This window comes from Marmota marmota, unplaced genomic scaffold (genome assembly GCF_001458135.2).
Source record: "Marmota marmota marmota unplaced genomic scaffold, marMar, whole genome shotgun sequence".
Lineage (NCBI taxonomy): Eukaryota > Metazoa > Chordata > Mammalia > Rodentia > Sciuridae > Marmota > Marmota marmota.
This window is the reverse complement of record NW_025999990.1, coordinates 31,009,765-31,034,001: the sequence shown is the minus strand read 5'-3', so window position 1 is coordinate 31,034,001 and position 24,237 is coordinate 31,009,765. Positions and strand designations below refer to the sequence as shown.

The window sequence follows — 24,237 nt, the reverse complement described above, 5'->3', positions numbered from 1 at the left end:
TAAATAATAAAGGCAGTGGGAAGTCCATCCTGCTTTAATTTGCTGTTCGACAAAAATCGCCTTCATTGACCATGGAGGCCATTAGAAACAACAGGCACAGCTACTATTACATGAACTCCTGTAATACAAGCTGCAATGATAGAAGTGCGACATCTAAACCAAGAAAGGCACACACTGTGCCATCCTTCTAGCAAGCGGAGTATCCCAGGGACCTTGGAAATTGAACAACACAGTATGTTTACTGTGTGCAAACCAAAGGTGCTCCCATTGTTGTTGTTGTTTTGCAATTGAAAGCCAAGTTTACTAAACATCCATATTACCAAGTGCATGCTGAGTCTGGACACCTTTTTGAAGCCTGTTTGGGGGAGTCACTTTGAGCTTCTTCGCCCTGTTCCCTCCCACTCTACCTGGGCCTCTTTACATTCTTTCTACTTGGAGTTCCAACCTGACAACTTCTCCCCTTGGCTGTGGAGGGTTCAGTGTGTCTGACAGAAGAGAGAGCATGACAGTTGGAAATGCCAGAAAACCAGGAATGCCCTTTCTTAGACCCCTCTATACCTAAAGTTTTGTGCATAGTTAACAGTCATGGGAAAGTCCTGTGAGAGCCCAGAGCTGGAAGCAGCACATTAATGGAGGATTAATACAGAATGCCCTGCCTGATGAAAATTTCTGAGATCATTTTGCAAGTAATTCCTGAAGAGTTTTGACTGCATAATTATCTTGAACTTTTTAAACTAAAAATAAAAAAAAAAAAACACTGAACTCTGCGTCTGTGTCATTAGGATAGAAACAGGCTCTATATTTAAACCCATTTGTCACACTTGAAGTGACATTTAAAACAAAAAGTGACCATCAGTTTTTGTTGTTTATTTATTTAGAGATGAGCAGTCCAGCTGTCTTGGTATTCTTCACTATTAAACACCGTTTCCCAGTATATCTTCATGAAATATTGGTTTGATCCTAAAGTTTGGATGAACAAAAGCACATCAAACTTGTAAAAGCTCTGTCATCCCAAAGTCTTGTTAGTTTGGTTCCTTTGCAGACTATTAACGGACCTCAGAGAACCATCACTCGAGTTTAAACATTTCAGGCAGATGGTATTACAGGATGATTACTTGCTTGCTTGAAAGGTCTTCTGTGGACCTTAGTGATTATAACAGCTGCTTGCACACTCCAAGATTCTCATTTCAGGAACCATCAGGAACCATCCCCGTTCCTGATATCACATATTCTTGTCTTTATAGGTATTCTGAGAGTTTTTACACTTGAGGCACTGCCTCAAAGAAATAAATCTCTAAATCAAAGGAGAGAAAAAACATCTCTAAATAGGGTCCAAGAAATATAGATTCTGGTGTTGGCTTTGCCTTAGTCCTATCTCTTTACTTCTGAGTTTTCATTGTTCTCACCAAGTGACAGTGCGAAGTTAGGAAACAGTAGCTTAGACCCCTGTTACTAATGGGAAAGAAATGATGAGGAATTTCTTGTTGTGATCCTTCATTTGGACACCATTCTTCTTTGTCCCTGAAATATTTTGGAGGTTCTGGCTTTTATTGGAAATGGTCTGATTTGAGAGAGGAGCCATTCATGCTATAAGGCTCATAAGGTGACAACTCACAGCTGGAAGGGAGCATCTCTGAGATTGATTTCTACACTATGTGAGTTCAAAGAATACTATTGGAAATGTCTTAAGTCCCACAATCCCTTTCAACAGTTTTTTTTTTTTTTTCGGCTTTCAAAGAACAGTTTTTCAATAGTTCTTTCTCACGGTGCCTAATCATTTCCAGGTAGTAGTTTAGACTCATTAAGTCTTTGAAGTCACTAAGGTGCTATTAAATGCATCGCTGCCTCGGTGCATTGAATGACAGTGAAATGGCGGCTGCTTGTCTGTGTGCCCAGCACCCTCAGGAAATGACTTGAGTACCCTTTGGCAAAAGGCTTTGTTAAAAAGGACTGCTTGTTCAGTCCAGGACACTTAGCCTGCGCTGTGTTCTCACCAGATCCAGGGACACTTGTTCCCATAAATGCACACGCTGAAGCATGAATCTGGAACACTTCACTATTGGCTGATTCATAGAGTGCACGCCTATTCATGCATCGCCAGCATGCTCTTCCAGTTCTCAAAAGTGTGTTCACAGTGGTGTCAATGCCATTTGACTACAGATGCTGCAGTTCTGTTTTGCAATCCCTGTGACTATTTCTTGTGGTGTGTCTATGGAGTGGTTTGACGTATGAGCCTCATGAATCAGAGAAGCACAACATGTACGTGTGTTTTTATTTGTTCCACTTACAAGCTCTGAGTTGGGGAAATTATAATTCAGAAATTAGCTTTATTTTCTGGGTCTCTGGGTAGGTCCATTTTCTACATAATTGTATTGTATATCACTCTGTTCTTTATATTATGGTGAGAATAACATGGCATAATAAAAAGATGTGGTATTTTAATTGGGTTAATACAATTCATTATGGTGCTGGCTTTTGGGGATCATAAAGTTCCCAGTAATATGATCTTCATTTCTACACGCTTTGGTTAGCTAGTCACTCTTCTGTTTCAGAATATCGTAGCTATCGTATGCCGAGCTTCCTCCCATTCAGATGGCCTTTGATGTGTTAGCTTAGGATTTCATGGATTTTTCTATCATGGTATTTAGAGCAGTCACTATTTTAATAATTGAGATTTTTAATCATATATATTTCTATAACATTCGATTATGTTAATTAAGTAACCAGAGCTACTTAATATTTAAATATATTGTGTAATCTTGTGATTACATCTGAATGGGAGGAAGTTCGGCATACGATAGCTACAATATTCTGAAAATTTCTTAACCCTTCTCAACTGTCTGTTTCCCATTGTTGCTGTGACAAATTACCACAGATTTAATGATTCCAAACAACACAACTGTATTACAGTTCTCAAGATCCAGAAGTCCAAAATAGATCTAAAAGTAGGGTGTCGGCAGGGCTACTTTCCTTCTGGAAATGCTAGAGGGAATCTGTTTCCTTTTTCAGTTTCTGGAAAACTACCTGCCTTCCCTGGTGTGGGGGCCTTTCCTCTATCCTATCTGTGAAGACTCTCCCTTTCCCTGTGAGGACACTTGTGATGACACTGGGCCCAGGGATGTAATTAAAAGATGACCTCCTCATCTCAAAATCCTTAACTTAAGCACATGTGTAAAGAGTCCTTTTTGTCATGGAAAGTAATATATTCACAGATCTTAGGAATCAGGACGTGGGCCTCTCTGAGGGTGGGAGCTCTGTTCTATCTACCTCATCAGCCTTTATTTTCTCACCTATAAAATACAGTAATCTAATATGACGTATTGAAACGTTAGGATAAAAAATAAAATGATTCTTGTTAAATGACTAACTAGTGCTAAACCTATTCTCACATAGCAAGCGCTTAATTTACACTCCGTGAAGTCACCTCTGAGTCCCTTCCCACCATTTAACCCAGCATTCCTGCCTGTGCCTCCCCAGGATGACTCAGGGGCCCTGGATGATCCAAGACTAAAAAGGAAGGCGCGTTCCCACCAGCTATTCTTTCCCACTCAAATTCTTGGCAACCGCCAACTGAGAGCCATGGTTCTCACAACAAACAGATTTCTCCCAGTCTTCTTCTGGTTCCAGACAAAATTCCCTTCAATGGAAGGAACATAACTGAGGGCCTTATACTTCAGAGGAACAGATCCAGAGGCAAGAAATAAGGGCGGCCTCTGTTTCTTCTCTTTCCATTCCGCACTCCTGTCGTGCCCGTCAACCCTGGTCTAGGGCAAAGGACCAGAGTGTGCAAAATGCCATTGTTGACTGCTGGAGATCTTGCAGCCATAACTTTTGGCGGCACAGACCCTCTGCCTGTTTCTTTTCCATGTGGCCTATTTAATTTTGGCATCTGCATTCATTAACCCCTAGGCTTGGCTGTGCTTTGAGGAGATGGCAATCATTAGTGTCCCTGCCATGTCACTCATTTTTTTTTAATTGTTTTATATTATATCAGCCTTAGATATCTACCACAGAGAGAAGTTAAATGGGGAAAGGAAAAATAAAATAAGATTAATATTTAAGTGGATTTTTCTATAATAGTTTACTGATTTACTAGATTGAAACATGGTTAAATGTAGGTTCCTGCACATCCTCATTTTAAATGCATGTTTAAAAAAAAAGGTCAACTTTGTCTCTAGTCTAGAATTGCTGAGACTTACCCTTTAAAAATATCTGTTCTGGCCCAAATAAATTTTCAGGAACATATAGCATAATCAGTAGGGAAAAGAAGAGTTAAAATTTTTTTTTAAAAAAGACACACTTATTGTCTTTTCTTACCCTTCTTGTGCAGAATGTGGAGACGTGCTCTTCCTATGTTTTGTTATTGGTTCTGAATCTGTAAATACATAGTGATGGACATTTTGATATCCTCTATGCTCTATCTTATCCCTCATCTACCATCTGTCCTTCCATCATCTTTATCTCATAAGACAGCTTCCCCATGTGGCTTCTGGAGGGTGTCACCCAGACCTGAACTCCCCTAACAAGCACACTAGAGCCATTATGATTTCCTTTTCCCAGTGAATCAAAATTGCAATCCTGCCACTGTGTTTAGCTCAGTCAAGAATTAGGAATAAAGCAACTAAATTAATTGCACTAAATGGAACGTTCTGATTTTCCCAAGAATGTTTGTATATCTTAAGGCATCAAATAAACTTCTGGTGGTGAAATTTTAAGATAAATCTCAATGACACACAGGAAATTGCAGAGAGATTTCATGGTAAGGAGATATTCTTGTTTCATCAAAATCACCCCCAAATAAGTGACCATTCCTCTATCCCCATTCACACCAGAGTCCTCATACCTAGGCAGCCCTTTGCTCTGAGTATAAGGTAGTCTAAAGTACCATGATGATCTTCATTCCATTGATCATGTACAACATGACTCCTCTGGACCCCACGTGATAATTCTCTTCCCACTCTACCTGACTTTTTTTCCTCAAGGTGAGGACTGTCTAGTTTGTTGATTTGAGTTCCATTCCGTAAGACACATAAAACTAGAGTAAGCAAAGGGAGAAAATAAAGAAAATGAAAAGAACTTCAAATGGGAGAATAAGGGAATAAAATGAAAAGAAGAAAAGAAGTGGAAGAAAATTAAGTGTGTGGGGGTGAGGTAGAGAAGAAAGACACCTTATGGCTCACAGATCTCTCTCTTTTTGTTGTTGTTCTAATTAGTTATACATGGCAGTAGAATGCACTTTGACACATCATACATCAATGGAGTATTCTCATTCTTCTGCTTGTACATGATGTATAAGCACACTGATTGTGTAGTCATATATTTACATAGGGTAATAACATCTGATTCATTCTAATATCCTTCCTACCCCGTACCCCTTTCCCTTCCCCCCCTTCACTCTCTTCTGCCTAATCCAAAGTAAGTCTATTCTTCCCTAGCCCCCTGCCTCTTTATTGTGAATCAGCATTCACATATCAGAGAAAACATTTGGTCTTTGGTTTTTTTGGAATTGGCTTATTTAGCTTAGCATGGTATTCTCCAGTTTCATCCATATACCGGAAAATGCCATCTTTTTATTCTTCTTTAAGGCTGAATAATATTCCATTGTGTATATCTATCACATTTTCTTTATCCATTCATCTATTGAAGGACACTTAGGTTGGTTCCATAGTTTAGCTATCCTGAGCTGTAGCTCACAGATCTCTTAACTTAGCGAATATGGGACATGGTGCAACCCACAAACTGTATCCTACCAACCTTTCCTGGCATCCACTAACATATTAGTGTAGGCAACATCCTTCAATCAATATATTCAGGAAAAAACACAAAAATTGTTTTGAGTCTTATGTCAAAACATTCTATCCATTCCATTATTCCATTTTGGTCTTTTTTTTAAAAGGTTTTTAAGAATTGCATTTATTTGTGAGTATTTCTTTCCCTTGGTACTGGGGATTGATCCCAAGGCCTTGCACATGATAGGCATACTGCTCTACCACTGAGCTACTCCCCAACCTCATTTTGGTCTTTTTGAAGAAGCCTGATGGGCTATGTAGACAGACATGTCTAGTTTGGTTTTTTTTAATATTTGTTTTTTAGTTTTAGGTTGACACAATATCATTTTTTAAGTTAGAGTTTTTTAAATATATATGACAGAAGAATGAGTTACAATTCTTATTACACATATAGAGAACAATTTTTCATATCTCTGGTTGTATACATAGTATATTCACACCAATTAGTGTCTTCATACCTGTACTTTGGATAATAAAGATCATCATGTTCCACCATAATTAATAACCCCATGTCCCTCCCTTCCCCTCCCACCCCTCTGCCCTATCTAGAGTTGGTCTATTCCTCCCATGCTCCTGCTCCCTATCCCACTATGAATCATCCTCCTTATATCAAAGAAAATATTTGGCATTTGTTTTTTTGGGATTGGCTAACTTCACTTAGCATTATCTTCTCTAACTCCACCCATTTACCTGCTAATGCCATGGTTTTATTCTCTTTTTTTGCTGAATAATATTCCATTATGTATATGTGCCAGAGTTTTTTATCCATTTGTCCATTGAAGGGCATCTAGTTTGGTTCCACAGTTTAACTATTGTGAATTGCGCTACTATAAACATTGATGTGCTGAGTCCATGTAGTATGAGTTTTTAAGTCCTTTGGGTATAGACCTAAGAGAGCAATAGCTGGGTCAAGCCTTAAATTATCCACTTGGGCAACTGCTTAGTCTTCTGGACCTTGATTTTCACAAGGTGAAATATACTAATGAAACCAATATAGTGGTGCTCTTTTAAAAACATAAGGATAAAAGTCCTAAATAATGCCTGACACGTAATCATGTTTTTTGTAAAATGATAATTTTTAAGTGCTCTGCTAGCTATAAGTATCATTATCATTACTTCCTCTTTCAGAAGAAGCCTGACTTTCTTGTCCTGTTGCCAAAAATACAATATATTTTCCTGCCTCTCTCTATCACATCTCTCCAAACTCATCACAACTCCTCCCTATAAAAGAATGGGAAATTCAACACACATACACCTCCCTGGCCCCCACTGACATGCCCTGCACTTTTATTCCCACTTCCTTTCCCCAAATCTGCTCCCAGGTGTCCAGGTAATCATTCGCTGGTGGTCAGTAGCAGCCTCTGTTTTTTGTTTTGTTTTGTTTTGTTTTCTCAACACATTAGAACTGGACAAGGGAGCATCAGTTTCTTTCGACAAAGCTTTCTAAGATTTTCCAAAACAAAAGACGGCTTAGAATCCTTTATGTTCCAGCAGTCATGCCAGTAATGTCTTTGGATTTTCTAGATGCGAGTTTCTGCCTGACACGTGACTCTTGGATTGGTATGTCCAAGCACCCTGGTCCCTCCCACGTGAGGAGCCCAGCACTGCTCCCTCTTGGCCTGAGATCCTTTTGATCAGTCTTAGGACTCTTCACTTCTTCTGAGACATTTTAACAACTCTAAATCTCACCTGAATATCTAAGTTTTAATTATCATCCTTCCAAAAGGATCTTCTGACCATGCCCATTTGCTCCCAGCCTCAGTCTTCAGTCTTTGCTAACAACAAGGGGGAGGCATGATTGATACAGGCTATTGAAAAGGAGTCTCAGCTTCTCCCCAGGCCACATAAAAAGTAAACAAAACCAAATGTTCTTTAACATCTTGTACACCCTTACCTCAGCCAAAGAGGTTCCTACCTGTTTTGAAAGAGCAGTTGAGTAGTTCTTTCCAGAATAAAAATGGTTTTATCACTTTTTAATGGCATTTTCTGTTTTTTTTTTAATGTGTGCCCTGTTAGGTACCTTTGTCAGTATATGTATATGTTTAGATTTCCCAAAAGAATTAATTGTCTTCCCCGTTGGCCCAAAGAACATTTTTAAGTGAATCTTATAAACTACAGAAACATAGTACAAAGCAACATAAGGGTTCCAAGGGTTTCAACCTAAGGTTGGACAATTAAGTTCAAAGTTAAACTCAACTAGCATCATACTTCTAGTTCAACCATAGCTGTGTATCAGATACATCTAGGGTGCAGTTGAAAAGTATGAGTGTTCAGCTGTGACTCCAGATTCAGTAGGTGTAGATATTTGCATTTTGTATAAGGGTCTCAGGTTTGTATGATGGACAGTCACGGCTAAGAACAACTATGCTGAATACTTTAGAGACAAGACCAAATCCCTTATAATCTATAACCCATCTAGCTGGTCATTACACTAAAGTAGTAAGCTATGCCCCTGCTAAATCAATCATCAATCAATCAGTCAATAAAAAGACCCTAGTTCCAAGAGTATAAGATGATGTTCAAAGTAAAAGACTTAAGTCAGAAACTCATTATAAGCATTTATTTTAGTAGCACCATTTTCCTACTGTCAGGGCTCATGTAGATAAAGGACGAGGAGGTAAAAGCAAATGCAATTATACTTTGCCTCAGGAAAGAGTTCTGAATAATTTTTTATTATATTGCCAAAGATTAGGACTAGAATGTAAATCTGAGAAAGTCATATGAGAGTCCTTCCTCTCATATGAAATGGAAGTGGGCATTTATGTGCCACCAATAAATCAATTAAAGGGTGAAAGGATCTGGAGATGGCCTTCATTGGAGTTATTAACTTCAGGGATTGCAGCAGTTGATGATTGCTGAACCCAGAATTTTCTTGTCATCCACCTGGAGCAAAAGGAGAGATATAAAATGTGGGAACAATCTCACTGTATTAAACACATTCTGTGAGTCTTCAAGTGTTTGCTAAAGTGGAGCAAAAGCAAAGTTGAGCCAGACATTTCTTAAAAACATTGCCCAGCTTCTGCAGATTTAAATTGTGAGAGTGCAAATCACTGTGTGAGTTGATGTGTTTATGTGTTTACTAAATCTTGTCACTGGGAATTGTTTTAATCTCCATGATTATTTTTAGCATAACCATGTTTTAGAATAGGAGGTGTCCATTAAGAAATGACATACAGAGGAATTCCCCAGTGAAATTTGAGAGACCTGTGAGTCTTCTCCATTCTCCTTGTTGTCTGCTATTCACCAAGTCCTATCAATGTCTTTTCAGTTTACCAATTTCAGAAAATGTAATGTGGGCTGAGCAGAAGCATGTGGAATAAAATAACTGGTAATTGGAATCCATGTTAGCCTGGGAATTTAAAAATCAGAAACAACAAGCACAAATATCACAATAGCCAAATTATGGAACTGGACTAGGTGTCCATCAATGAATGGATGGATACAGAAAATAAGATATATCTACATAATGGAGTTTTATTCTACCATAAAGAAGAATGAAATTATGTTATTTGTAGGAAAATGGATAGAACTTGAGAGCATTATGTTCAGTGAAATAAGCCAAACTCATAAAGTCAACAGTCATATGTTTTCTCTCACATGTGGAAGGAGAGAGGAAAAAAAGGGGGGAAAACACTGTAATGTAATCTCATGAAAATAGAAGAAAGACCAGTAGAGCAGGGGAATGAGGACCAGAGGGATGGAGGACAGGAGGAAAGGGGGGGATGTTGGGGAACAAATTGACCAAATTATGTTGTTAGATTGTGTGCATGTATAAATTTGTAACAGTGAATTTCACTATCATGTATAATTATAGTGCACTGATAAAAAAAAAGATAAAAAAAATACTAAAGCAGGGAAAAAAATGGATTCAATGTCCTTCTATGCCAGAAAATAATTCTTTGTTTTTGGACAGCCACCTTACCTGCTTGAGTGAGTCTCAAGATCTTCCGTGACAGCTTGAGAATAATAATGCCTCTGTACTTCCTCTCAGGTTACAGGAATAAGCAGTTTGTAATTTTCAGAAAGTTATGCAAATATAAGATACAATTAGTTTAAGCTTCTTTAAGTTTAAGTTTACCTTTAAAACTTTGCATATATCATGTATAATAGAAATATGTTGGATAGAGTTGGATTAAGGATGGGTCATGCAGTAACTTGAGGTTGCAAAAGTTGCATGTGAACTTATTCTCAGTATGCAAAAACATAATTCACATTTCTTCTAACACTCTGTACCCTGTTTTGGTATTCTTTATTTGTTACTGGTTCTCAGGCTGTTTTAATTTATCCTTCCCCATATGCAGGGTCCTTGTTGATAACTTTATTGTCAAGTTGTGCGATTTTCTTTTGGTGACTGGGCTGAAAGAAGTAATTATAGCCCCATCTCCTAAAAACTCATTATTGCCATTGAGGCAAAGGTCATTTCCCAATATGGAAGGGTGAAAGTTGAGATCCTTTCCTCTCCCATTCTCCATGGGGCCTGGCAATAACCCTGTCCTACTGAATATGTCTCCTAAGTTTTTTTCAAATCAACCTTTTGGCACAAGATATAATGTGTGTTCCTAAGGCACAGAGGTAGCCAATTAACTAGACTCTTCCTTTAGTCATATGCTCCCCCCGCTGGCCTACCCAATATTCTTCCACTCCATAGAAATTTAGACTTTGGCAAGCCATGTTGGCATAATCTTTCCAAAGCCTAAATCTCTGTATATCAACTCCCTACTTCAACCTTGGGTGGTACCCACTCTTCTTCCTGTAGGAAGGGCCTGGATTGTCTGGACATGACCAGTGCAGCTTTCTAGGCTTCATGCCTCTTCCTCTCACCAGCATCTCCAATCACACTTGCACCCAGCAATGCTGAGGACTCCCATCTCCCAATAGACCACACCCTTTTTAATGCACCAGGCTTTTTTTTTCTTATGATTCCTTCTCCTTCCTCAACTCTTTTCTATCTGAAAAATTCCTATTCATTCTTTAAAATTCTGTTCCAGAATTTCCTTCTCTTTGATGTCTCTCTCAGATCTTCCTGGAAACAAACTATTATATCAAAGAGCACATGCTTTCATTATAGCATATGTTACACCAAATACTAAGTATTTACTAGGAAAATGTGTTCTCCCCTCTAGGCTGCAAGCTTCTTAAGGATCCTGTCTTATTAATCTTTGTATCTGGAGAAAGCCACAGAGTGTCTGACAAATTATAGTTACTTTATAAATATTTCTTAAATGAATGGATGAATTCTTATTATTGAGAACAACACATGCCCTGTATAATTTATGGGATCGATTTCTAGTAAGGAGTTCATCTAAAGGGGTTCATCATGCATTTATCACTATCACTATTAGTTCTTTTCACTCTTTTGACATTTACATAATACTCTGATAATTTCTAAGGTTGTAGGTTGTAAGCATCTTATCTACATAAAGGAGAGAGAAAAAAAATGACCATTGAACCGGGTGTCCCCATGTGACATACATTAGTATCATTACAAAGAGTTTATTTTCCCTTCACCTCCCCCAAGTGACTTCAGAAAGAGTTGTTATACCAAAAATTCATGAAAAAAAGAGGTACTAGGCAATTTCCATTATTTCAGAAGCAAAACTGCCCTCTGTAAAACCCCTCAGTCCTTCCTCTGCTGAAGATTGTATTCTTTTCTCTTTCTTGGGTAATGAGAATGTAGTCAAGAATGTGTATCTTAATCTACTGATCAAACTCAGATTGGCAATTAAGGAGCCCACAGAGGCGACCCTACCTGTCCGATCCTTGAGCTCACTTTGTTGAAGACTCCCCCTATTTAAGCTAGTACGCTCCCCTCTTCTTTTACTGTGATACCTATGATCAATGAGTAATGAATGAGTCTTCTCAATTGTACCTAACAGCTCTGCTTCCCAGGAACCTCTGGGGGTAAAATGAGAAGTATATTATTTTTTTCTTTTATATTTATAATTGTATTTTTTTCCTCCTATTATTTCACACCTCCTCCTACTATTTCACACCTCCTTCTTTTCCTCTTACGGTATACATTTTACTTAGAAGTGAGAATTAAAACCTATTGTATAACTAATGATGGTTCTTTTATGAATTAATTAACAAAAATGGTGATGAATATACCAAAAGTCTACATTCATACAGTTTGCATCTTTTTCAATTTCTATTTCATGAGACATGATTTTGCTTTAAAAATGTACAATCCTACATTATAATAAATGTAAATTAGTTTCTTTCATTTCAAATAATGAATCCTTGAAACTAGTACAATTTGGATTTCACTTTTCATGAGTCAGAAGTTAGAAATATATTTAATTGAAAGTCCATTTCATGGAAAGAAAATTTAGTTCTTGTTTTTCTCTCTTTTCCACTTCCAGTATTTTTCCCCTCTTTCATTCATTCAATTAATAGATACTAACTGGTCACCTCAGTTGTTGATTGGATTTTTCTAGACACAAAAAGAGCTTCAAATTAATGAAGTTACTACTCTTTTGAAAACTTTACAGGGACACACAACGTTAACTAGGTAAAGAGATGTCACAGCAGTGTAAGTAAATTGTCCAGGTAGTAAGAGCTATGAGCTCAAATGCTAGTCTTCAGCTTGCTGATATTCCCAGTAAGAGCTCCAATCTGCCATTGTTGGTGATTTATTTTGATGGTTCTTTTCATTTCATACCAGCATATGGACAAATACAAGAACACATCACTGGCGCCATCCCCTGTCTCTCTTATTGCCTCAACTTCCTTCTGAGACCTTGAACTAGAGGCTAAATGGCGAACTATTTTGTGGATGTCAAGTGATTAGCTACCTAATTCTTATGGAGTAAAGGAGACAGGGAGATATGTATCAGGAAAGGGACTTTCTCTCTACATCTCTATTTGTCAACTCTACTTGCATATTTAAAAATCTCATCCAAAGAAGATTGGACCATGTTTTGCAGTGAGTTGTTAACAAATTGAAGAAGATCATTAATAACTCTCCTCCTTTCCAGTTGCTAGCTAGGCTATACCCTGGTTCTATTATCTAACCTGTTATGAATGTGTGTAGACTCTTCCCCTGATTCTGTTAACAAAGGCTGTCCCAGGTCTATCTTTCTCTCCTTAGCAATAGATATGTCCTTAGAAGTAACACATGAAGCTATTTGACCAGTTTAGCCAACATTATTGTGTTAGTCAACGTTCTAACACTGTGACCAAAATACCTGACAAGAACATTTTAGAGAAGTTTATTTTGACTCATGGTTTTAAAGGTTCAGTCCATAGTCGGCCCACTGCGTAGCTCTGGGCCCAAGGCAAGGCAGAAAATCATGGTGGGAGGGCATGGCAGAGAAAATTTGGCCACTCAAGGCAGCCAGGAAGTGGGGAGAGAGAAAAGAGACAGAGGATAATAAGTCACTCCAAAGGGCAAGCTTCCTCCAGGAACTTCCTACCTTCCTACAGTCACCACTCAGTACAGAAATCCTTGCAAATTATTAATCTGTCAAATATATTAATCCACTGATTAGACTTCAGCTCTAATAATATAATTACTTCATCTCTGAACATTGCTGTATTGTCTATCACATGGGCTTCTTGGGGGACACCTCATCTATAAACTATAAAAATCATTTTTACACTAATTCTTTTCCTCTCAGATAAGTCATTTTATACACAGTCCATTAACTTCTGAGAAGGCTTCTGCTTGCCGTTCTGTTAAATGCAGCTGCAGGAAATCAACCTCTCTCATCTTCACATCTTTCTTTCTACCTCTATGACTGCCTCCAGCTGCTTGTGTTTCAAATGCTTTTGTGCTCTTGTATCTCTTCCCCTATCATGTAAGCACCTTGAGGGCAGAAATTGTGACTTGATACCTGTGGTATATGCCCAGAGGTTAGCACAGTTCTTGGAGTGCAGAAGGATGGAACAAACATGTGTGGAGTGAATGCTCAGTATCAAGAGAAAGGCATTGTACACCCTGTGAAGGTTCAGAGGAAAGGCACCAAATCCAGGCAGAAATTGAGCTGGGAAAGATTTCAGAGAAACTTGAGACCTGAAGGTAGTCCAGTCACAAAAAGAACATGCCTGAAGACCTAGATTTGAGAAAGAATAGCACACATCAAAAAACAGACAAAAATGGTGGTTCCATTTCAAGTTTTCTGAGGAATCTCCATACAACTTTCCATAATGGTTGCACCATTTTGCAGTCCTACCAGCAATATACAAGTGTACTTTTTTCCCCACCTCCTCACCAACATTTGTTGTTGCTTGTATTCTTGACGATTGCCATTCTGACTGGAGTGAGATGAAATCTTAGTGTAATTTTGATTTGCATTCCTCTAATTGCTAGAGATGTTGGACATTTTTTTTGCATATTCATTGATCTATTGTATTTCTTCTTCTGTGAAGTGTCTGTTCAGTTCCTTAGCCCATTTATTGATTGGATTATTTGGGGGTTTTTTTGGTGCTATGTTTTTTGAGTTCTTTGTATATCCAAAGACTTAAAATCAGCATACTATAGTGACACAGCAAATAAATGTTTATAGCAGCTCAACTCACAGTAGCTAAACTATGGAACCAACCTAGGTGTCTTTCAACAGATGAATAGATAAAGAAAATGTGGTATATATACATAATGTAATATTAATCAGTCTTAAAGAAGAATGAAATGATGGCATTTTCCAGTAAATGGATGGAGCTGGAGAATATCATGCTAAGTGAAATAAGCCAATCCTCCCCCCTCCCCTCAAAAAAACAACAGCTAAATGTTTTCTCTTCTATGTGGATTCTAATTCACAATAAGTGGTGGTGAAAGGCCCCTAGGGAAGAGTAGAGTTACTTTGGGTTAAGCCGAGGGTAATGGAAGGAAGGGGGTATTGGAGTAGGAAGGATGGTAGAATGAAGTGGACATTGTTACCCTACGTGCATATATGTCTACATGACTGGCGTGATTCCACATCAGGTTCAACCAGAAGAATGAGAGGTTATACTCCATATATGTATGATATGTCAAAGTGCATTCTACTGTCACGTATAATTAAAACTAATTAGAACTAATTAGAACAAATACAAAAAAAAAAAAAAAAAAGCAAAAAGATGCATGCAGTTCTGCCTTATGTTAACCATGCCTGAGAATCAAAACAGAAGTCTTAGTGGTATACATATGTGTGCATATGGACATGCATGTATGAGAGAGAAAACTTGAGTCTTTAATTAGGTATGATTATAAATCAAGTCCGCCAACCTACGATACCCTCTGTATTTAGCCCAAAGCCTACTACACAACTAGACAGCACTTACATTAACTTTCCTTTTCCTCAAGCTAAATTTTAATTTGCTATATCTTTTCTTATTCTCTGTTTTAACTTTCATCATTTTAATAGTATTTTTAAATAATTCTACAGCAGAGAATGGTCTGGTTAAGGACTGTTGAACCCAACCACCTTATTTTAAATTATTATGTGCAGGAAAACTGTTGCACCTTGTGAACACCCAACTTGGAGATGAACATAAGAAAGTTTCCTGTTTCTAAGTTGAGGGTTTGCGTGTACTAGGGACAATTAGCAGAAGAAAGAGGTGGGATGTATGTTTGTAGCAGAGTCCAAAGGTCCTATGCCTTTCATCCACCAAGTCCATGAGACTCTCAGTCTCATTAGCTATTTAATGGAAGCCACCAAATCTGCTTAGTAGCCTTGATAGATATTCCCAGAATGGAAGGAGACACTATATTTTAAATCAATCTCCTAACAGATGGTCTATGGTTGTATTTAGTTATAGCATAAGGTCATTTGCTGTTGTAGTAATTTTTATGCTAGGAAATAAAAATTTTATACCTCCTTCAACAAAATACAAAAACATTACATATGAAAAAATACGTACAGCCATTTAGATTAGTGAAAGTAAAGCTGTACTTTGTAATTTTAAAATACTCTGCAATTTTAAAATAGTTTTTCTCTGTGGCACAAATGCAGCAAATGTGTTTACATACAAATGGCTGTTTGCCTTATTAATGTGAAGATAATGCATATTTTAACAATTTTTTTTTATCATAGAATGATTGAAGATAGTGGGAAAAGAGGAAATACCATGGCAGAAAGAAGACAGCTGTTTGCAGAGATGAGTAAGTATGGAACTTTTAAGGAACTCCCTACAGTTTTCATTGAATATTCATGGAAAGGCTAGAAATAACTACTTAATCCTTATGGCATTTGTACTTTTCCTTAAAACTTAAGAAAAATGCATAAAGCATACATTTGGCCATTTTGCCTCTTACTAGGTAAGAGTTAGTGATTTGTTATAATTTGTTACTGAACTCTCTCTAGATTTACATTTTGAAAAGCTTATAGACCTATGTATTTATATTCACACACATACCCAGAGACACTTGGTAAACACTGCTTAGTACAGACATTTATTCTGTCCACTAAACTTTGAAGTCTGTGTTCCTCTTCCTGGACTGTCACAGTGGCTGGTATAGTGTGGACACTAGATAAAATTGTGAAACGCATCCTTTAATGTCTTCCCTGCAAAATCATATCATATATTCATAGGAGAAAGAAGGGTTAGATACAAATACTGGATCAAACTAGAAGCTATCATTCAGATTTCGTATGGAGAGGGGGATTCTGTCCTACACACTAGTTTTCTTAAAGTACAAAGAAAAACAAAACAAAACAAGCTTAGAGGTGACCTGCTGTACAAGGAAAACCAAACCAAGATTGTATTTACAGCCTCGGGTGTTGAACCTATTAAATAAAGGCTATTGGTTTATGTAAATGCATAGTCATGGTATAATTGGTATTATCTCCTTTATAGAACATTTTTCTTATTCATAAAGAGCAACAACTTGACATTAGAGGGAAAACAGATGTCTCAAATTAAATATTACCAAAAAAACAACCCTGTGATTCTTTTATTGGTTTTTTGTTTTATTTTATTTCTCCCTCCTGCATAAAGAGTGAGAACAAGCAAATTGAGTTGTGAACAACCTTCTTTCCTGAGAAGATAGTAGGAAAAAATTAGGTTGCTATGGAACTTGGGAAGTGATTGGCAAGAATGAGGGTCAGAGTAGATAAAGGAAAGTCCTAGATAATAAGATTCAGATTTTCTTTTTATCATTTCTCAATAAATCTGAGGCACCAAGACATCATTAGAACTAACAAAGAGGAAAGAAAATTAAAGCTGACATAGGGAATCTCAATCATGCTCCTTGCTTTTTCCATTTTTAGAGATGAATATAAAGTCTGAGAGTTTCAGTCAAGACATTCCAATACAATTTTATCTAGTGCCTTGTGGTTTTATCTAGGCCTTGTTTGGTACCAGAATCTTTACTTATGATGTGGCCAGTCACCTGGAATAGGGATTTTTTTTTTTTAAATAGATACAAACCCAACAGGTAAGAAGCCCAGTTACTGCCTCCCAAAATCTTAGACCAGAGGAATACATTTTAGTGATCTACCATACTGCATGGTGACTACAGTTAATAATAATGTATTGCATATTTCAAAATTGCTAAAAGAACAGATTTTTAACATTTTTCCAAAAAAATATGTCAGTGAGGAGTTGGATATGTTAATTAGCTTGAAAAATCCTTCTACATTGCATATATAGATTGAAATATCACAATGTACCTGATATATGTGCACAACTATTATTTGTCAATTAAAAGTAAATGAATTTCTAGAAAGGAAAATATATTGTATACCTGGAAAGTTAAAATGCAAGAGGGAAAAAATTAAAAAAAAATACATTTTAGGGGAAAAGCACACCTACTTGCCACTGCCCATATAAATAAAATCCAAAGGAGCATAAGCATCAAAATAGACCAGTAGGACATAGTGGAGAAATGTCCTGTCGGATACAGAAAAAATAAATAATATTTACTTTAAGAAGGTAATAAAATCTGGGGGAGATTTTTGAACTTATTTTGTAGCACTAAAGACTATATCAGCTGGCACACCATAAGAATTCTAGAAGTGTGCTTTACTGAAATGCTTTTGCAAATCCATATCTGAATTTAAATGCCCAGTTCCTTCTGCACCTTATGTAGTACAAGGCACAAATAGGAATGTTGCAAATGTCTAGTGACTTAAAATTGTTCAACTAAAGAAAGTTGGACAGAAGTTTTATAGTCACAAAAAAAAAGAACAACTCTAAATTTTTTTTCAAGGGAGAGAGACTTAGGAAAACCATGTGTTCATTTCCCAAATTTTAGTTATCTTTTTGTAGAGAGTTCTCAGACTGTCAGGAGAGTTTATTAAATAGTTTATAAGTTCTCCTCATTAATGATTAGAATAGATAAACCAGCCCAAGAAATATGCATCATTCCTCCCTGGGTGTACTAATGACTCAGTTGTCAGCCCAAGACAGCTGAACATGTCTGACCTTAATCATCCATTAGTTTGAACAACAAGTTTCGATCAGCACAATGCACATCCTCAGTTGGTAGAAATCTACTGAATAAAACAAATGACTGCTTTCAATGGAGAGGATTGACTTCAGATAGGTAGACTGTCTTAAAAAAGAGAACGATAATCTCATTAAGAATGTATTAAGTGGTTGAAAAAATATATGGGTGACCCCAGCTCTATCAGCAGGACACCAAAGAAAGAAAAGAAAACTACTGTTGGAAAAGACTGAGACTTAGAAAGTAACTTACCCCAGAAACCTGTCATGTCTAGACAGGGAGTACAAAAAAGGCTAGGTGCTTATAAAGTTTTATCTAGTAATGATTTTTTTTAAGACAGCAAAAGAAAGTGCCAAAGATTTTTTTTTTTCACTTTTGAAATTATGAATGTGAAAGAAAAATTGCATCAGGCAGAGTTAGACAGGCACGGAGGACTTTATTCAAGATTGTGGCAATAGGAGAGAAAGATCAACCTCAACTGCCCTGGAGGAGAGTTTTTGAGCACCAGGGTGCCGAGTGGAAAATAACCAGAGGACTACAGGGAAGTTTGGTCAATGTGCTTAGGCCTAACATCCACATTTGCTAATTGGGCAGAAGAAAAGTTAGGCTCTTCCCTCACTGCAGAGACAGGGAGATAGGACATGATCTCCTTGAATGACTACATGTCAAAGGGCTGACTCCCATGTCTTTGAGAAAGTCATCCCTGGGTTGTAAAGCTGGGAAGAAACGGAGATTGACATCTCACAGAAGCCCAGTAGAGATTTATAATGGGAAGCTTTCCAAAGCTAAAGGCTCTGAGCAAAGGGAGACCAGAGGTCTAGAGGCAGGAAGAAATCTGTCTAAAGTTAGGCAGGTGGCAGGGAATGTTAAGCCTGCCTTATAAAGACAGAACGACAATCCATAGGGAGAATAATTGATAAGAAGGTTTGTCAAATCTAGGAGATTGCAGAACATATGCATTAAACATTTACTCGGAGCTCATTACCACTAGCAGCAGAAGCAGGAAGAAACAGCAAAGAAATGCAATTAAGACAGCACAGATTCACAAGTGAGTCTACTTTTGAAGAAATCCTGGCCATTTACTTTGAAAGAAATCCTGGGTGAGTTGTACTAAACCAAAAACTCTGCTTGTTATAATGTCCTATTTATCAGCTTACTTAGTGTCTTGGATTACAAGAGAAAAAAAATTCTAGTTAAATGTAAACATCATCTTCACCTTGACCTTTCAACCAACAATTTAGTTGATCTGCTCAAACAGGTTTATCAGACTGGCCTTTAGCAGAATAACTTGTTTGTCTTCCGATGAAATTCTCCTGTGTTTTTCCACTCTCAATTTCTTGTGAACACACGCTCTCAGTGTCATTCACTATTGAAAACTCCTTTTTAGAGACACACCCTAGGCATGTATCTTCAGATCCATTCACCTTAGGTACTGAATCGCTGTTTGCTTGGAAGCCAGGGGGCCCAGGGTGGCTAGGTTTTAATGAGAGGGAAGCAATTGGAAATACCTTTGGAGGACCTAGAAGTCAGCCTCCTTGAGAAGAAGGCAAAGACACCACTGGCCTCCACCTGAAGGAGGGAACCCAAATCAAAAGAGGCAAACATGGGCCCTCAGGAAACAATGCTGAATTGTTTAAGGGCAGGCGGGCCTCTTCAGAATGATGGCAGTCAGCAAGCGCACAGTTGGTAAGGAAGCTGGGACATGCTCTGTCATACACACTATGAGTTTTAGGAACACCAATTTCAAAAATCCAGAAAAATGACATGAATGATCCCATCACCATAGGTCGTGTTGAACACTGTGACCATTTTCACTTGATTTTGCATTTCTCATGCTTCTTATTCTCTTTAAGATGTTAACACCATAGATCACCATTCTGTCTTCTGTCACCACCACTCTATTGTTATATTTTCTCTCTTCGTACCCAATAGACCTGAAGTCAGTTTTGTTCTTGGCCAGTTCTCTCTACCCATGATTTCTCTGCCACCCAAGCCATCATATTGATTGCCCTAACTCTCAAGTGTCCTTTAAAACCACCTCTTGTAATCCCATGAAGCAGTTTATCCAGAGCAGTCAGCATGAAGACTCAACATCTCTTCCAGCCTTGCCTTCTTGCTGTTCTGCTGACAAAGCAGCTTGAGGTGAGCTCATCATTGACTCCAGTAATAGTTCCCACCACAAAAAAAGCCAATGTCCCTGCCAAGGCTGCTGCCGTCCAGTTCACATAGGCTCTGAACAACTATAAAATAGCTGGTCACTGTTCAGAAGTGGGAACAAGTTTCAGTTCCCAACTTCGTGCCTCCTGATGTCATCTAGAATGTATACTTGTGCACAAAGTCTTCTCTTGGAAAAATATCCCCAATCTTGGCCCCATCAAGACTCACTGCCCACTGGATACCTCCACCGCCATATCCCATGAACAGCTCAAGCCCTGTATACCTGAAACTGAGCTCTTCATCTTCCCCTGTCTACAAACCTGTTCCTTCCTGTTTATACCTGAGCTCAGTGAGGGGCAGGTCATCCCTCTGAGTTGCCTAAGGTTAAAATCCAAGTGTCATCCTTGATCTATCGACTCCTTCATCTCCCCTCCCAATCGCCCTCTCCTCTCTCTCTCTCTCTCTCTCTCTCTCTCTCTCTCTCTCTCTCCCTCACACACACACACACACACACACACGCAGATGCGCACACGCACATGCACACACATGCCTCCGTTCAGTGAGTCATCAAGTATGGCAGAGTTCAGATGGAGAGTTTGTAGGCTTCATTTTCATTCTGTAAATTTCTGTTGAGCAAATTTTTAAAATGAATGAGATATTTAAAAATTGAACTGACTATATAGAAGATTGTATAACGAACTATCAAAACAGAAGGCAAAACATACATAAATTGTGTGGAAACGTTTGGAGTGTCATGAAGCTAAAGTCAAAAATTAGGTAAAGTGCTTGGTTGTTGGGTGGGTGAGCTGGTTTCATAAATGGATGGGAAAAAAGCAAGAGGAAGGAAATAAGGAAGTGAGAGAGGCAGGAACAGAGGTAAGGAAGGAAGAGAGAGAGAAACATGAGAAGATGGATGAGGAGTAATTTATAGCTGGTCACTGAACAGACATAATTTCTTACCTCTCTTTCCTCATCTTTATCACTTTTTTCAACCATGACATGAGGAGGAGAGGTTTGAGGAGCTGGTGTGAACATCAAGATTCCTTAAATAAATGAACTTTAAATTTTTTATTATGAAAATTTTCAAATATATTCTGCTATAGAGAAAGTAGTATTCATCTCTGCCCTTAATTATTTATCCCAAGCCCTCACTGTGTACTAGTATGGAACAAATATAAGAAATAATTCAAATGAGTTGAATCTCTAGGTTTTAAAAAAAATTATATCCAAGTGACATTATGAAAAAAATAATTATGATCCATTATCTTGTAGACATTGCAAAAAGTTTAAAAAAACTGACAGAAAAATGCTATACTCATTTTTTATTCAAAAGGAAGAACATAGTTTCTTTTTTTAAAGGATATTTTTCTAGTTTTTTGTTTTATTTTAATTTTTTTGTTGTTGTTGATAGACGTTTATTACATTTATTTATATGTGGTGCTGAAAATCGAATCCAGTGCCTCACACATGCCAGGCAAGTACACTACCACTGAGCCACAGCCACAGTCCCAGAACACAGATTCTTTAGACTCTATAGTATGAATCTGATGTAGCTTTCATGATAAAATGGATTTTTCATTTCATGGACAAAAGGTAGTAGTGATCCTAAACACTTTAACATGCTAAAAACAAAGATTCCTCTAATGTCTCCATTTCCTTATTCATTTACTTAAATGCTGTCTTTTTAATGAGAGAATTAAGCCAAATAATTTCCCCTCTTAATAAGGTCACCAGACTGGTAGATGAGGAAAACACCATCAAATAAAAATTAACCTTAATTTCAACAAGGTATTGACAAAGACTCTTAGGTTGTTTATGCGTTGGACAAGTGATGCCTGGGTCACCATATAATTATGTAGATCGACAGGTGGTGTGGTGTCTGTGTCCAGAGGATTAATTAATAAGTCAGCCAAGTGGGAGGAAGGCAGCCTTCTACAGTATGCTGACCCTGCTCAGGTCCTTGGTTTTAATCAATGACTTGGATGAGGACACAGAAGATATGCAAGTAATTCCAAGGTAGACTTTGGGTTTATAGAAAGACCACACATGGAGAAGTGAATTAAGTTCAGGATTTATTGAGGTAAAGAAAAAAAATTATTTTAAGCAAGGTGAATAAACAGAGCAAAAGTCCATGGAGCATATCTCAGTTTTCTTTGGGTCCCAAAATCCAACATGGATCCTCTGGTGCCATTTGCATTGTTGGTGTGAGGTCGTATGCTGCTGTATCTGAAGAGCTCAATTTTGTTGCTCACTATGTCACTTCAGGACTTACATCATCAGGTGGTAAGAACATACACAGATAGGAAACATTTATAGACATCTAGGCCCCTTCTTGATCCTGGAACAAAACCCACTATGTGTTAAGTAAACATAGTGATAGAGCAGGAGGGAGCAGTCAGCACACCCCAGTCCCTCAGCATCATCTCTGTGTCTCTTTACCACATCCTATGGAGATACATCTTTACCACATTGCCCCAGGACCTCTATCAGAGGTACCAGGATTACTGTTCTCCAGAGATAAAGTCTTGATGGAACTAAGAACCTTTACTACGATCTGCCTCAGTCTTTGTATACTATCTGCAGCTTGAATCATTATTCTTAAGGAACTTACACAAGCGGTCTATGCCCCCTACTATTTTCTTTTAAAAGATGGTGTATAGATATTGAGCCTCTCCTGATTACTGAGCCAAACTCAGCATCAATAAAAGTCCATTCCCATGCGGTGGGAAAGGCAGATTGAGTGCTCAGGCATTTGTGATTGTCTCTCTGTTTCTGGTTATCTGGCATCTTAGGGAGCCACAGGAGCCTATCAGATTTACAGAGGACAAGAAACTGGGGAGGATCTTTGATATGCCAGTGACAACATCAAAATTTTAAAAGATATCAGAAAGGTTAGAAGCATGAACTAAAATTTAAAATAAACTAACCAAATAAATACAGCCCTATCCTTAATCTAGGAGTAGAAAATAAGCACATATGATTCTTTAAAACCAGCTTTTGAATTAACTGCAAGCTTAATAAGAACCTAAAAAATAAACCATCTGCATATATATGTATATATACATACATATATACATATACATATATTATTACATTCATAAATATCCTTATGAAAGGTGGCATTAACTGCTTTCTATACATTCTATATGAGGAGGCATTATCTCTGGCATTTGAGTTACTTTGTGTTTCTCATTTTAGGAAGATATTAACCAGCCATGAACAGGGTGATTGGAATATATAAGGGCTTTAAAACCATGCCTGATGGTAATGAGAATAATAATAACAACTTCTCTGTCTGTTGCATACCAGACTCAATGATAGACATCATATTGTTTTTAACATTAAAAAATGAAGGAAAAGTTACCTCCCCAGCTAAACTTTAAAGTTTATGGTGACAGGGCTTTTGTCCATAATTTTCAGATGACATCTAAGATGGTAATAATAATAATAATGATGGTTGCCACGTAGTATTTGAGAAATGAATTATTTAATGGCAGGGGAGAAAAGAGTATGTGGCTCTGGATGGGAAACTACATCAAGTGGGTTGAAGTCACAAAGAGGCGTATTAAAGCTGAAATGTTTAAAAAAAAATCTGTTATAGTACAGAAAGCCCTCTAAGCAGGTCCATTTCTGTTAGCTGCTGACTATCTACCTGGTGCAGAGGTCAAAACTGGATATTTATTACCACCTGCTCAAGTTCATATTGTTATCCTCATTTTATGCCTGAGGAAATTGAATTGCCAATTAAAAATTTGCTGAAGTTCACACAGCTAGGTGGTGACAGAATTAAGGATTACTGGCTTAAAAATCTATTTATTTTTACAAAATTATAATCTTTCCTATCATTAGAAATAATCGATGGCTGTTGGCTAGATGTCCATCTCCTGAGAACATGTTTCAGAGAATTTCTGGATTGAGTCAGGG

General features: G+C 37.7%; 1 protein-coding gene across 37 annotated transcripts in view; it reads left to right on the top strand.

Annotated features, from left to right (window-relative positions):
- Positions 1-24,237, top strand: part of Dtna (dystrobrevin alpha) — a 315,681-nt gene that overhangs the window by 165,744 nt on the left and 125,700 nt on the right. For 36 of the 37 annotated variants that reach the window (XM_048806343.1, XM_048806342.1, XM_048806340.1 and 33 more), the window contains one exon: positions 15,803-15,870. In XM_048806343.1, the coding sequence (XP_048662300.1) occupies positions 15,804-15,870 (67 nt within the window). In that variant the 5' untranslated portion in view covers position 15,803. Of the gene's footprint in view, positions 1-15,799; positions 15,871-24,237 lie in introns of those variants that run through there. The other variant, XM_048806369.1, reaches the window with a different exon arrangement.